Genomic DNA, 14,226 nt, shown 5'->3' on the forward strand with positions numbered 1-14,226 from the left:
GGAGTGGCTGCCAAGCCTGGCATTAATTTTCCTTCCAAGCTTGCTAGGCCCATGAAGTAAACAGCCATGTGCATTCCTTACTCTATATTTAACAGCTGCAGTCTGTGCTGGGGGCAACTGCAACAGAGGGGAACCTTTGTAGCTTCCCAAATTCACAGCTTGTGAAAGGGTGGGAGTGGGGGAAGCTTTCTGCAGGGAGAAGAGGGATTTCTCTCCTTCCCGGTATTTGCAAAGCAGGTTGCGTTAAAGAGAGACTGCAATGCCAGCATCCCAGCCACGGGCCAGGGCCAGAGACAGGAACAATGTCCTCAACAGGGCTGAGTTCCTCTCCCTGAACCAGCCCTTGAAGGGGAACCAGGAGGGCAGGAGCTCCAGCAGGAAGCAGAGCGGCCAGGCCGGGGCAGCCGGTGCCCAGAGCAGCAGCCCCAAGGAGCGGCGGCAGTCGCAGCAGCTGCCCGAGGAGGATTGCATGCAGCTCAACCCCTCCTTCAAGGGAATCGCCTTCAACTCGCTGCTGGCCATCGACATCTGCATGTCCAAGAGGCTGGGAGTGTGTGCCAACAGAGCCTCCTCCTGGGGAGGCGCCCGCTCCATGATCAACCTGCTGGGGATAACGGGGCACGGCATCCCCTGGATCGCGGGGACGCTCATCTGCCTGGTGAAGAGCAGCACGCTGGCAGGCCAGGAGGTCCTCATGAACCTGCTGCTAGGTGAGTGGCAAACCTCCCTCCCTGCTGGGGAAGCCCAGCCCTCCTCACAAGGGACAGCAGCGCTGGGACTCCTCCTCTGGCTGCTCCCAGCATCAGAAGTGGTCGGGAAGCAGGGAGTGACCTTTAGGGTAAATGCTGCACTTATTGGCCCTCCTGGTCCCAGGTGCTGGGGGTGATGGATGGCACAAGCAGGTGTCTAAGGGGCAGTAACCATGGTGGCTGGGCCAGCCATGGAGCAGGGACAGGCCCCTTGTGCTGCATGGGGCAGGGTTGTCCAGTCAGACCAAGGGAGTGTCCGTGGTGGGAGGGTGGATGCCAGAAGTGGTGTATTTTATTTACTCTGTGGTCATCTGCCCTGGTGTTTGATAGGATATCATAAAGATATTAGTCTTTGATATCTGGACTAATTCCTGAGGATTTTATTTCCATCCCCTTGCCACCTTCTTGACCAGACTCCATGTGATGGAGTCCTGTCACCTTCCCTGCCGCAGTTTGCTCTCACATCCTCATTCCCTTGGGTACCTTCCTTGCTGCTGTCCCCGTTTCCATGTGCTAATTTGACCCAGAGGCTGTGTAGGCAGGCTGGGATGCCTCTGGCTCTCCTGCTAGTCCTTCCTTGCATGGTGGTGGTCAGTGTCCCTGTTTCTGGATGTGTTAAAGGGTTTGGCTTCTCCATTGTGCAGGGCCCATCCCACCCTGATGTCCCACCAGTGACCAGGATGAGCTCTAGCTGAGACTTGCCTTAGATCCTGGTCCCAGCCTGCCCAGGCCACGTATACCTGAGGACCTTGCTCTTCTTGCTCTTCTGCCTTTGGCACAGGCTCCAGTTATCCTGTACTTCCTCGTGACTAAATACCCTCTCCTCTGGCTGTGACCCACCCTGGTGTTTCACCCTCGCTAAAAACTCAGCAATCCCACTTTTGGTTGGTAGGAGAGATTGAAAACATTGGATTTGGATCCTTTCTTCTCCAGGAGCATTTTGAGAGGCTGTAGGGACACTTTATTTCACAGGCACCACAGGAAAGGGACGTCCTGTCTGCAGGGGCTGACTGTGACGTGATACAGCTCAGCAACCCCAGGTTTTGGGGTTTTTTCCACAAGTTTATCCTTCAGAGAGGGTTGAGGCTGACCTGGACTGGCTTGAAAAGCACAGTGGTAGCTGCCTTTTCTGCCCTGTGCCTTTGGAGGAGACTGTCCTGGTGCTGTGACATCTCCTGGGGGGAGGCAGTGGTGGGAAGAAGCCAGAATAGCTCCAGCGTGATGCGGAGCCCGCCGGCATCAGCAGTTCCTGCAGGGGCTCCTCAGTGCCGGGGTCAGCCCCTCCTGGGAAGAGAGGATCCACTTAAAAGGGCACAAGGATGAAATAGCAGGTGACTAACAGCAACCAGCACAGCTTCCAGATGTCTCTTGACCCAAGAACCCCTGACGGGGCTGGAGCCTGAAAACTCTGACTGCTTTGACTCCAAAATATTTGAGATCTTACAAAGAGCTGGTGCCCCTTTTGGCTTAAAGACAAGGAAGGCTTTCTCACCCTTCTGTTGTTATATGAGGAAGACAAATGCAAAGCCACTTCAGGGTCATGTTCTAACTTTGTGGAGTGGTGGCTGGGAGAGCTCATCCCTGCATCACTACGCACATCTCCACGCCTCCTGAGCTCCAACCTGGTACCCAGGGACAAGCTGGGGATTTTGGAGCATCACATCCTGGCCTAGACATGCTGCTCTCACTCCTCCTCCCCCCCTGCCAAGATAGGAAATAGTTAATTGGTGTGAAGGACCAGTTCCATAGGTGTGGCAATTTCCAAAGAGCTCCACTGCTCCCTCTGAAAAGACAGCATCAGCTGGTGGCACTGGCCAAGGTGCCCTCAGCCTCTCTTGCCAGAGCCTCTGCAGGAGGACTTGTGTCACCCCACAGAGCAGATCTCTGCTGTGAGAGTCGCCTTGGGCTGATATTTAAGATTGCAGTCAGAAACTCTGAGTAGCTGCTGCCATGAAATCTGCACTGCTGGTGGAGAAGGAGCCTGGCTGGGGGCCTGGGGCAGGTGGACCTCGACACATCCCAAGAAAAGTGGGGTCTTATGTAGACAGCCAGGTCATGGCACCACTGCTGCATCTGGCATCCTTGGTCCCTCTTGCTGCTGCTTTTCTGTGGTTCACATCCACCAGGATGTGGTGAAAAGCTCTCCTGTTCAGGCACAGGTCAGAGGGAAGAGAAGCTCCTGGTATTTCCCTGCTGGAAGAGGGAAGTTGGGGTTGTCAGTGGCACCCCCAGGCTCTCCTCCCTTCCCCCGGCCGGCTGAGGGTTTGATACATCAAGCAGAATTTCTGATGCAGTCTCTGGGCAGGGAGCCAGCCCATCATAGAGCACTTGTTTAGGATTTGCAATCAGGCTTCCAAGGCGAGGAGACAGGAGACTGCTGGAAGGGGACTGGGAGCCTGGCAGGAGCACCACTGCAGATGGAGGAGGAGCTCCCACCAGGGGCTTTGCCAGCACATCTGGGGGCATCTCGGGTGAGGGGGGCTGACCCTGGGATGCTCCATCCACCCCCACTGCAGATGCTGATTAGCAACCCCAAGCGATGTTTTCCCTCCGTGTTTGTCATCTGTGATGGAATTTATTGATTCCCCTTCTCACAGTAATCCTTTCCAGCAAATGCCAAACAGCCAGAGAAAGCACACCCAGCCTGTTACTGAAAAGATGGAAGAAACCAGATATTTGTGCCCACTGTACAAATCCCTCTGCCAGGACATGCTTTCAGGAAGACTGTCTCAGCATCACCAGCCCTGGCTGAGCACAAGTCAGGGAGAAGGTCCACAACCCCTTGGCTAAATTGAGAAAATCATAACTCAGGAAATCCCCCAGTTATAAAGTTCATTTTATTTGTCTGCCAGTGTTGAAACTTTTAGGACTATTCAAGCTTTTCTCTGCAATCACAAGGGTTTAGTGAAAACTAAGGTGCTTAGAAAGTAATTTGAACTTTGCAGTCGGGCTTGCAGAGGGAAAGCAGTTATAAAACTTTCAGTAAAATGCTGAGATCTGCTTCAGAACCAGACAGAAATTCCATTAAACCCTGGGGGCAGCAGTACCTCAGTTTCTGGTTCTGATCCATCTGGTGAGGATGTGGATCCAAATTTAGTGATTCATTGACTGCAAAGCCAGCAAAGAACATTTGGATCATCGATCTAACCCACGGCAAAATACAGGCTGTAGCACATCCCTTAATTTATTCCTGTTCAATTTGTTAAGGGAAAAAACCCAAACACTCAATCTGATGTGCAGTTACAAGTGAGGGTGAACTTGTCAGAGCCATTTCTCTATTACTGCAGTGGCTGGGATTCTCACAAGTGCTTTTAGTTGGACTCTTCCCTTCATTGCGTCTCCATACCCTTCTCTCTCCAGCTGAACAGCTCTTTCAGCCAACCTCTCTTCTGCCTTTCAGTATTTTGGACAGTGCTCAAGTAATTTCTTCACCTCCTATTTATTAAGCTAAACAGATTGATCTCGTTAAACTGATGGTCTTTGCGGATCCAGGCACCTTCTCACTGCAGAGGGGATGGAACGTGGTCACTGGGGATGGAATGTGGTCACTGGGGATGGAATGTGGTCACTGGGGATGGACTATGGTTGTCCACCCAAGGTGGTCACTCCAGTGAGGCCCCTCTTTTGTGTTTGCCCCCAAACCACTGCTGTGTTTAGTTATTTGTCATCCAGCTGGGTGCCTTTGCTGTTGGGTGGTACCTGCTTGGGTCATCCTTACACATGAAATTGTGTTTCTGCTTGGTTTGAAGGAGCAGGAGCTGGTTCTGCTGTGGTCATGGCTCTCTGGAACAGGCATCCAGACCAGGAGAAGAGAATCTTCTCTTTGCTTGCTGTCTCAGTGACACTGGTCCTGGTGCTCAGCCATCTCCAGCTGGCACTGCATCCCCTTGGAGGGCAGGATGGCTCTTTGGAGCTGTCACTAAGCATTTATCCCATTGAGCACAGCACTGCCTCAGGGCATGGATGTATCATCGAGCAGTGTCAGGCTGGGGATGGGTCAATACCGCAGGAGGAGGAAAGGAGGGAGCCCAGGGCAGCTCCTCCATTCCTGGAGGTCAGCAAGGAGGAAGTTCTTGCTCTGTCCAGCCTTCTTCCTGAATACTGACATAGCTTTACTCTGACCAGGAACCAAGCCATGATATTCTGAAGCACAGTCCCTGCAGACCCCCTAAGAAAGAAAATTATAAATCCATATATATGGTGAGAACTCTGTGGCCCATCATGGCAGCTTCCAAGCAAGACCAGATTTGCAAGAAATTGGTGGATTAGGAAGGAGAGAGAGAAAGAAATGCCTTCCCCAAGCCCCTCGAGACCCCAGTGACCCTGTTCTAACAGTACAGATGTGCTTCAGGTATTGTCGTGCTTCTCTTTGGAGGATGAAAAATCCAGCCAGTGCAGCCTGGTGCTGGTAAAGGTCACGGGGTGGATGAGATGCCCAGGCAGTGCAGAGGAGCTGATCCTGTCAGCTGAGCCTCAGGGCAGCCCAGACCCAGCAGAGAGCCCAGGGAGCTGCACGGCAGATGGAGCAGCCTGAATCCAGCAGAGCTTGCTCAGCCCAGAGCCCCAGATATGTTTTGGGGCCAGATGTGTCTCTTTTTCCCCTTTCACTCTTGCACTGTGAGAGCAGGGATTTCCTGAGCCAGGCAGGGCAGAGGACATTCCAGCAGGGATGGGTAGAGCAGCTCAGGAGCTGGTGCCCTGCAGAACCATCCGTGGAGGGGGCTCAGCCACTGTCCCATGCCTCTCCCGGCCCTGCCAGTGCCCTCCAAGGTCTCACTGAGCCAGCAGCACGTCTGCCCAGTGAGGTGGAAACATTTCAATGCCAAATAACCCAGCATGAGTGACCCATGGAAGGTGCCAGGCAGAGGGAGCAACACAGATGCCCCTGCATCCAGCATTTAGACACAGGTCCAGCCTGGCATTAAATATTCCTCTTTATCACTCCAGGCTGCTAATCTGCCTCTGTTCTGCCCAGATACAGCAGCTGAAGTCCGTGGTCTGTGGTGGGTGCTGTGCTCAGCCTTCATCCCTTCACAGCTGATGAGCTCAGGCATCTCTGAGCAGCCAGCAATGCCCAGCTCTCCCGGCTTCCCTGCCCCCCTTCCTGCCTGCTTCCTCTACAGGAATGTGTCCTGCTGCCTGCAGTGTCCCCTTGGATAAAGGACAGCGGGGACAGCCTGGGACTCGTCTGACCGTGGCTGGAGCAGGCACGGGGGCATTTCCAGGGGCTGCACGGTGTCTCCATCGGAGCCGTGCTCTGATCAGCCCCTCGGGACCAGGCAGCACCGATTTGCTCAGGTCCTGGCCGGCTGCTGGGGATGCTGTGAGCCCTGCAGGCATCAGAGTGCAGCTCCTGGGGAATGTGCAGCGAGCTGGAATCCAGCCCTCGAGCTGGAATCCACCCCTCGCAGAGCCAGAAACGTTCCGAGCCTGAATGCAGAGCAAAAGAGAAAAGAAGTGCGAGGGTTGTTGAATGGGAAGAGGGGGAATAAACATGGGAAATGAGTCATCCTTCTGTCTGTCACTCCGGGAACAACTTCCCATTGCCCCTGCCGGCAGCTCAGAGGGGACAGGAGCAGAGCTGCAGGAGCAGAGCCAGGGGAGCTCCCAGGAATGGGTGAGTGTGTTTGCCTCTAACACGCCTTGACAGGAGCAGTGGCTGGGAAGAGCAAGGTGGGGGAGTGAGGTGAGCAATGGGAGGAGCAGCAGGCAGGGAGAGACCCTGCTCGGGGTCAGGATTGGTGGGAGATGGGGTGGGAAAGAGGGGAGCCAGATGAACTCTCCTTTTTCCCTCCACTTTGAAGAAACCTCCCTGCTTTAAGCTGGAACAGAGAACCATTTCCATCTGTACAGGGATGCTGGCAGATGTACCTGATCTGGCTTCCCACTGGGAGGTGTGATGGTTGGAGACCCTCTGAGCATCACAGCATCAGACCCTTTGAAAGCAGTGGGGTGGAACTCCAATCCCAAACAGCACTGAGGCCAAGCAAGGAGCCCAGCCTGATGATCTGGGCCGTGCTGCTGGTCTCAGCCCAAGGCACTTTTATTCTTCCAGCTCACCCCATGCAGTGCTGTGGGTGCTGCTGGGTTGTGCTGATGGTTCCTGTGCTGCTGCCATGGGGTACAGGAGCATTTCAAGCTGTCAGAGCCCTTCTGGAGGCACATGAGCCATCCTCAGGGCTGCTCAGCTCCTTTTCCCCAGCAGCACAAGCCCTTTTCACTGTGCTCCCCTCTTGCCTGCCTCTCTCCCCAGCCCCCCAGTGAAGCCCCCACTCAGTATTTGATGCTGAGTACAAATTTCCCAGCTCCCAGGGCACGGTGTTTCCAAGGGGAGAACTCCAGGCAGCCTGTGTTTGCACTCAGGGCTGCTTCTAATCATCTAGAATATAGCAAATCTATTTTTAGTTGTTGTGGGTTTTTATTTTAATTAATTGCACAATTCTGCTTTCCACCATTTTATCACCTCCCCATGACCACTTACCCCACACTGATGCTTGTTCAGCCAAAAAATAACCCCCCCTCAAACAGCAAAATGCCTGATTCATTGGCTCTTCAATGCGTCATGCCATCTGTGCTTTTTGTCAGCTCTTACACCCCATAGTGCCACATTTGGGGAACAAAATGGGATGGAGGGGTTCATTTCCAGAGTGGACCTCTTCCAGCTGCTGCTGGCTCCACTGGAGAGAGGGTGAGGACTCTTTTGAAACCTGCATCTTTCATTAATGTCAATGAGATAAGGCTGCAAACAGCTCATTTTCCAGGTCAGGGAGCCTAATGCCTGCAGGAGATTTGGGAAGTTCAGAAGGAGTAGGAGGGGGCACGTAAGTGAAAAGAAAAATGGGGGGAAAAATGATGAATTCTAATTTTAGAGCTAAAGAAACTGTTTCCTGGGACTGGTGGCATTTGTCCAGAGTTCAGCACTGGGTGAGGGTGGGTAATCTGGGCAATTCAGCCCCTTCCAGGCCAGTCTGGGCCCTACACCTGGCTCAGCAGCTGCAGTGGGGAGCACATGCCACCTCCAGCATGCTGGGTTTGAAGCCCAGGCAATGAGCTGTCCCCAGCTTGGCTCTGCTCTGTGCACATCTTGTCTGAGGCACATCTGCTCCCACACTGGGAGCCTCCTGGGCTCATGGAATGAGCTCACTCTTCATTCCTGGGCATTTACCTCCCTGCTTTCCTCTCCCCATGTGCTCAGCCATGGTTCTGGGAGGCTGAGTCCAGCTTGTGACTCTGGGCTCTGGAGAGCAGCCTTGTCTCATGCAGGCAGCCCCAAGTGTCAGGAGTCACGTGGATCTCGGCTGCAGGAGCAGATGAGGCCAAGGGCTTTTTTGGCTTTCTCCTCTTTTCCTCCCCCCCTGCCCCTAGAACTGCACCCAGGTTGTTTTTCAGCTGTGGTTTTGATAACATGTTTATATAAACACCCCAGCTGGAATCTGCCTCCGTCCCTGGAGACGCTGCCTGGCTCCAACCTGGAGCAGACCATGTCCCCAGGGTGCTCACACCATCCTCAGCCTCTTCCAGCTTTAGAGAGGCCACCTCGGGGACAGAAAGGACCTCATGGTGACTGGGGACATCCAGCTGCTTCAATTCCTTTTAAATTCAAGCTTTGGGGTTTGGTTTGGTTCTGCTGCTGATGGTTCAGGTTTGTCCTTGTGCCCAGCCTGCACAGGGCTCCTCTCTGCTCATTTGGTGGTAGGAGCAAGGCAGATAATTGTTTTCCTTTCCTTATTAATAGATATAAAATGCCTGCCCAGGGGGCTCACTTTCAGCTCATTTACTGTGCATCTGATGCCAGATGTTGGCTTTTTACAATACCAAGGTGATCTCTGATGCTAAAATTGTCACAGGCAAGACAAGACTTGCTCTTTGGTTTTGTGTTTTAAGGAAATTGTAGATGTTAATGTAGGATTTGGGGACTGGGTGGTTTTGTGTTGGAAATCTGAAGGATTGTTTCCCTTAACACCAGGTCAACAGGGAAATTCCTGATCTTTCTCAGAAAAATGTGGAAGGAGCAAGAATGGGCAAGAGCTAATCCTTCCTTTAGTCTCAAACCCAGCACTACCTGGATTTTACATCCACTGATGCCTCTGGTTTAAATCCAGTGCTACCTGGCTCTGGGGGGAAAGGCATGATGGAAAAAATCCTTCATATTAAAATTTCTCACTCCTCTCCTCTCAGCCTCAGTCAGGTGGCACTCTGCCATGCCTGCTCTGCTTTTGACAGCCCCAGGGTCCCCAGAGAGCAGCCAGTGCAGGCTGGTGCATCAGCTGCAGGCTCCTTTCCTCCTGGGGCTGTGTTTGCTCCAGCCTCCAGCCAGGGCAGCCTGAAGGATTTGCCGGGAAGGGACAGACGGAAGGACAGAGCCAAGGTGGTGGCAGGTGCAAGGCTCAGGGGCTTGGGGTTCAACAGCAGGAACGGTGCCCAGTGCAGAGACACCCAGTGCAGAGACACCCCAGTGCAGAGACACCCACCTGCAGCTGGAGCACCGAGGGGACCCGAGAAAGTTAACCCCTTAGTGCCCACCCGAGGAGGGAGGGTTTGGTGTGCATGAAGGGGAGGAAGGAAGCGAGCCAAGGTCCCAGAGGGTGTGTGGGTCATGGGATTGGGAGGGAATGGGGCTGGGGTTGGAGCTGCTGGGCAACAGCACTGCCTGTAGCTGTTCCTGAAGGATGGGCCCTTGGCAGCAGTGCTGCCTGCTGATTCACCCTGCCAGCGCTGGCAGCAGCAGGAGAGGGAGGGGGAACAGCAGAGATCCAGCACTGGGAAAGGGGAACAGCAGAGATCCAGCACTGAGAGGGGGGAACAGCAGAGATCCAGCACTGGGAAAGGGGAACAGCAGAGATCCAACACTGGGAAGGGGAACAGCAGAGATCCAGCACTGAGAGGGGGAACAGCAGAGATCCAGCACTGGGAGGGGGGAACAGCAGAGATCCAGCACTGGGAAGGGGGAACAGCAGAGATCCAGCACTGGGAAAGGGGAACAGCAGAGATCCAACACTGGGAAGGGGAACAGCAGAGATCCAGCACTGGGAGGGGGAACAGCAGAGATCCAGCACTGGGAAGGGGGAACAGCAGAGATCCAGCACTGGGAAGGGGAACAGCAGAGATCCAGCACTGAGAGGGGGGAACAGCAGAGATCCAGCACTGAGAGGGGGGAACAGCAGAGATCCAGCACTGGGAGGGGGGAACAGCAGAGATCCAGCACTGGGAGGGGGGAACAGCAGAGATCCAGCACTGGGAGGGGGAACAGCAGAGATCCAGCACTGGAAAGGGGGAACAGCAGAGATCCAGCACTGGAAAGGGGGAACAGCAGAGATCCAGCACTGGAAAGGGGGAACAGCAGAGATCCAGCACTGGGAAGGGGGAACAGCAGAGATCCAGCACTGGAAAGGGGGAACAGCAGAGATCCAGCACTGGGAAGGGGGAACAGCAGAGATCCAGCACTGGAAAGGGGGAACAGCAGAGCCCCCAGGGCAGTGGGACCCCCCCACGCCTCAGGGGCCAGGGCTGGCTGCTGGGGCTGTTTCATAAAGAAATCTCCATGCAAGGAATGGAAAGTGTGAGGGGAAGTGACAGAAAAAGCACCAGACGAGGGATCTTCTGTGGTTTTTTTTTTCTTTTAACGGCAGATTAACCCCTGGTTTTAATGCTGTCATGCCTTCCCATCTTGAAATGTGGGCAAACGAGGCTTTTTGCTTTCTGTGCATCATTTGACGAAAATCAAAGCTAGCAGTACTGAAGGCCCATTTTATTCATCTTCTGAATGAAAGGATTATTAGAACTGCTCTTTGGCTTGTTCTCCATGCCCTGAACACCTCCATGCACACATGCCTGCATCCCTCCAGTTGCCCTGACATCACCTTTGACCGTAAAAAAATATTGCCAGTGCAAAATTGTGACAGGCAATGGTGAACACCACACATTGCTAAAGCACATGGCACTTGTGCTGCTGATCCATGGGCAGGCTTGGTGGGGAATGGTCTCTAGGGAATTTATTGAACACTGTGGGGGAGACACTGGGATCTGTTGGGGTGCCCAGACTCATTCTGGAGCCCTGGCTTGGCTTCTCAGCAATGCAATTGATGCTGACTTCAGCAGAGCAGCTTGGGCCAGAGTCTTCTCTTGGCAGCACTGGTGCATCATCTCTCTGATGCTTCTGGGTTCCCAAGAATTTGATGAGTCTGGGTTCCCAAGAGAGCTTCAGTTTCACACAGTTCTCGTCCAGGGTGAGATGGGACTGGCAGGAAATGCAGCTGATGAGCTCTGAAAATCCTCTCCTGGAACACTTTGCTGGATCAGGGCTGTGGGGGGGTCACTTAATGGGGTGAGGAGTTGGGCTGGGAGTGATTTAGGAAGCCCAGCATGAGCAGGGCAGCCCTGTAATGGTCAGCCCAGCCTGGGCTCACAGCATTTGACCTTAACAGGGAGCCAGGGTGAGTGGCTGCTCCAGGGCTCCACAGCCTGTGTCTGAAATCTCTCCCTCCCTTTCTCCCCACAGCCAGCCTGTCAAAAAAAAAAAAAAAAAAAAAAAAAAAAAAAAATCAGCAAAGTGCAGACAACCACTCTGCTGAGTGTGGGGGTCCTGGTGGGCTGCAGACCTCTCCCTGCTCTCTCCCTGCCTGCTGGTCACATCCAGCAGGAGCTGGGCAGTCTCTGGTTGTCCTTGTCCTCCTAAACCCATTGCTACTGCTGCACACTGGTGTGACTGGCCTCCTTGCAGCCCCTTGCCAGCTGCAGCCTCGACTCCTTTGTTCAGGTGCCACTCATGAACCTTTGCTCTGTGTCAATCTCCTGCTTTTTGTGTCTGTCCTGGATTCCTGCTACTGTCCATGCCAGGGAGGAGCTGCTACCCAGATCTTTTCCTCTGCTCTATCTGCCCTCCACAGCTCTGAGACCCCAGGGCATGCATGACCCCTTGGGCAGAAGGTTCAGGGAGGTCCTGCTGTCCCACTTCCCCGTGCAAGATGAGGGAGAAAAGCAGTCTCCCCCAAGGAGAGGGTTTTGCCAGGATAAGTACCAGCCCCTTCCCAAAGCAGTGCTGGAGCTGGGGGTGGCACATGGGGAAGGTGGGTGAGCAGAGCTGCTGTGACAGCTCCTCGCTTCCAGCTCCTGCCAGGTGCTGAGCAGGCAGGTGGAGCTGCCTCCCGTGTGCCATCTCATTTCCCATCCCCACCACCACCACACTCCCATCCATGCTCCTGAAACCTTGTCAGCTCTCAAGGAATGGTCTTTACCAGGGCCTGAGAGCCAAACAAGTGCCCCTGGCATTCCTGCTGAGGGAGCAGGGTGTGCTGGTGATGGCAGATACATCCTTGTCATTGCTGCAGGGAGCTGAAATCAGCTCTCTGACTAATTAGGAGGGTTGGGGAAAAGCAGATGAGGGGATTAAAGAGAAATAAAATTGATGCTAGGAAATAGAAATGACAGTACCTGTCGGCTGGGACAAAGCGGGTGGGCTGAAGAGGAGGGGGATGTAGACAAGTGCTGATGGGTTTCACTCCTGAAGCTGTTAAGGAAGAAAGGGGGTTTGGTGTAGAGAGCTGCAGGTGCCTGTGCCATCACAAGCCTGGTTTTGCTGGGGCTGGGAGGTGTGGTGCCCCCAGTGTATTTGCACAGGGAAGGGGCTGTGTGGGGTGACTTGCAGGCAGAAAGTCACAGGGAGCAAGAGGTGAGTAGAAACAAGAAATGGCTTGTGGGTGTTTGGTGGTTTGGCAGAGGAAGAAGGATGGGTGGGGGATGTCTAGGAGGATGTCGCCCACCCTCCAACACCCTGTGGTGCTGTTTCTAACACAGGAGCCCATTTTTCTTTATTGTTCCCCTTGGCTCACTGGCTCCTAATGCTCTTTTCTTAGTGAAATCTGCCAGCATGGTGAGAAATCTGTCAGCATGGTGTGATCACCTGGCTGCTCTGGGCAGAAGGAGGTGGTGGGGAGCTTGGGAGAGGACAAGGGACAACCCTAGAGAGTCCTGTGAGGCGCCTTGCCTCCAGCAGACTGCTCACTGCAGCCTGGTCAGCCTGGCAGGGACCTTGCTTCACAAGGTTTCTTAAAGCATGAGGTGGAAGCAGCGACAGGAGCAGCCGGAGTGGTGGTTTGAGGGCCAAAAGAGTTTCAATTTTAGCTTTGCCAGTTGCTCTCTTCCTCCCCAGGTGGGTTGCTCTCCTCTGTGGTTTAGGGTTCTCCTCTATCAGATGGTGACAGTGGTATTTGCCTCCTCTGTGGGCAAACTGGGAGGGGTAATCAACATTTGTGTGGTGACCTGAGGGTGGGGAAGCTGTGTACAGCTGCGCCATGGACACCTGACCAGAACCAAACACAAATTTTTATTTAAAAACAACGACAACCCTTTAATGTTATGCCTTGAAAATTGCCCTCAGCTCTTCTGCCTCTCACTGTTCACTGTGTGTCTCCTGTTTTGTAGCCCTGCTCCTGGACATCATGATTGTGGCGGGTCTGCAGAAGCTGGCCAAGCGGAAGGGCCCCTACGACATCAACCCTGGCCTGTTGGACTACCTGACCATGGACACCTACGCCTTCCCCGCCGGCCACGCCAGCAGGGTGGCCATGCTCTCCAAGTTCTTCCTCAACCACCTGGTCCTGGCCATCCCTCTCCGCATCCTGCTGGTGCTCTGGGCCCTCTGCGTGGGCCTGTCCCGCGTCATGATCGGGCGGCACCACATCACCGACGTCCTCTCCGGCTTCGTCTTCGGCTACCTGCAGTTCAGGCTGGTGGAGTTGATATGGATGTCTTCCAACACGTGTCAGATGTTGATATCCATCTGGTGAACATGGAGGACTTGGGAGCTAGAAGATACTTTGAGAGTCGTCCCCCCCTCCCAGTATTTTCTACGTGTTGTTTGTTGGAAGCAGTTGTAGCTTCCATGAGTAGTGGTGTTTTTTAATGTCGCTTCCCCACCTTTAAAAAAAAAAAAAAAGTTTCTTGTAATGGATTGGGTTTTAGAAATCAAGGGCCATACCTTTGTTTTGGCCGTATTCTCAAGCTGTGTTTGGACAGCAGCCTAATTAAGCTTTACAGGTGAGAGAAATGAGCTCCATGTCTGCCTTCTTTAGGTGGTTCACATTGGCACCTTGGTATGTCCTCAGGATGGGCAGTGCCTGAGAGCTTCCTGAGAACACATTTGTGAACTCTTTAGAGGATTAAATTATTTTGGCCACAGTGCTTTTTTTCTTTTTGTAAGCCCAGCAGTTGTGTCTTGTACAGAGTCAGGACGCTGCTGGTGCTTTACAGATAATAAATAATCATAAAAATCCTGCCCTGTTTGGTTCTTATCATGAGGGAGGGGAGAAAACGAGCCCAGTGTGGCTTTGAGATACACATTCAGCATGGAGCAGGTCCTGCAATCTTGCTGCCCAAGGGGATGCAAACTTTTGCTTTGGGTGGGATGGGCCTAGGTGGGTGCTCAGGACACTGAAGGAAAACCTGTCCTGTGAGGGTGCATGAGGAGTTTTTGGTCTGG

The 14,226-nt window shown here is 53.6% G+C and overlaps 1 protein-coding gene across 1 annotated transcript; it reads left to right on the plus strand.

Moving 5' to 3' along the window:
* Window positions 1-143: 143 nt before the first annotated feature.
* PLPP7 (phospholipid phosphatase 7 (inactive)) lies at window positions 144-13,943 on the plus strand. The gene is made up of 2 exons (XM_084219841.1): window positions 144-710; window positions 13,170-13,943. Exons 1-2 carry the CDS (start codon window positions 260-262, stop codon window positions 13,532-13,534), a joined length of 816 nt encoding a protein of 271 aa, XP_084075967.1. The 5' UTR covers window positions 144-259; the 3' UTR covers window positions 13,535-13,943.
* The last annotated feature ends 283 nt before the right edge of the window (window positions 13,944-14,226 follow it).

Source organism: Fringilla coelebs (genome assembly GCF_963513975.1).
Source record: "Fringilla coelebs genome assembly, chromosome: 21".
Taxonomy (NCBI): domain Eukaryota; kingdom Metazoa; phylum Chordata; class Aves; order Passeriformes; family Fringillidae; genus Fringilla; species Fringilla coelebs.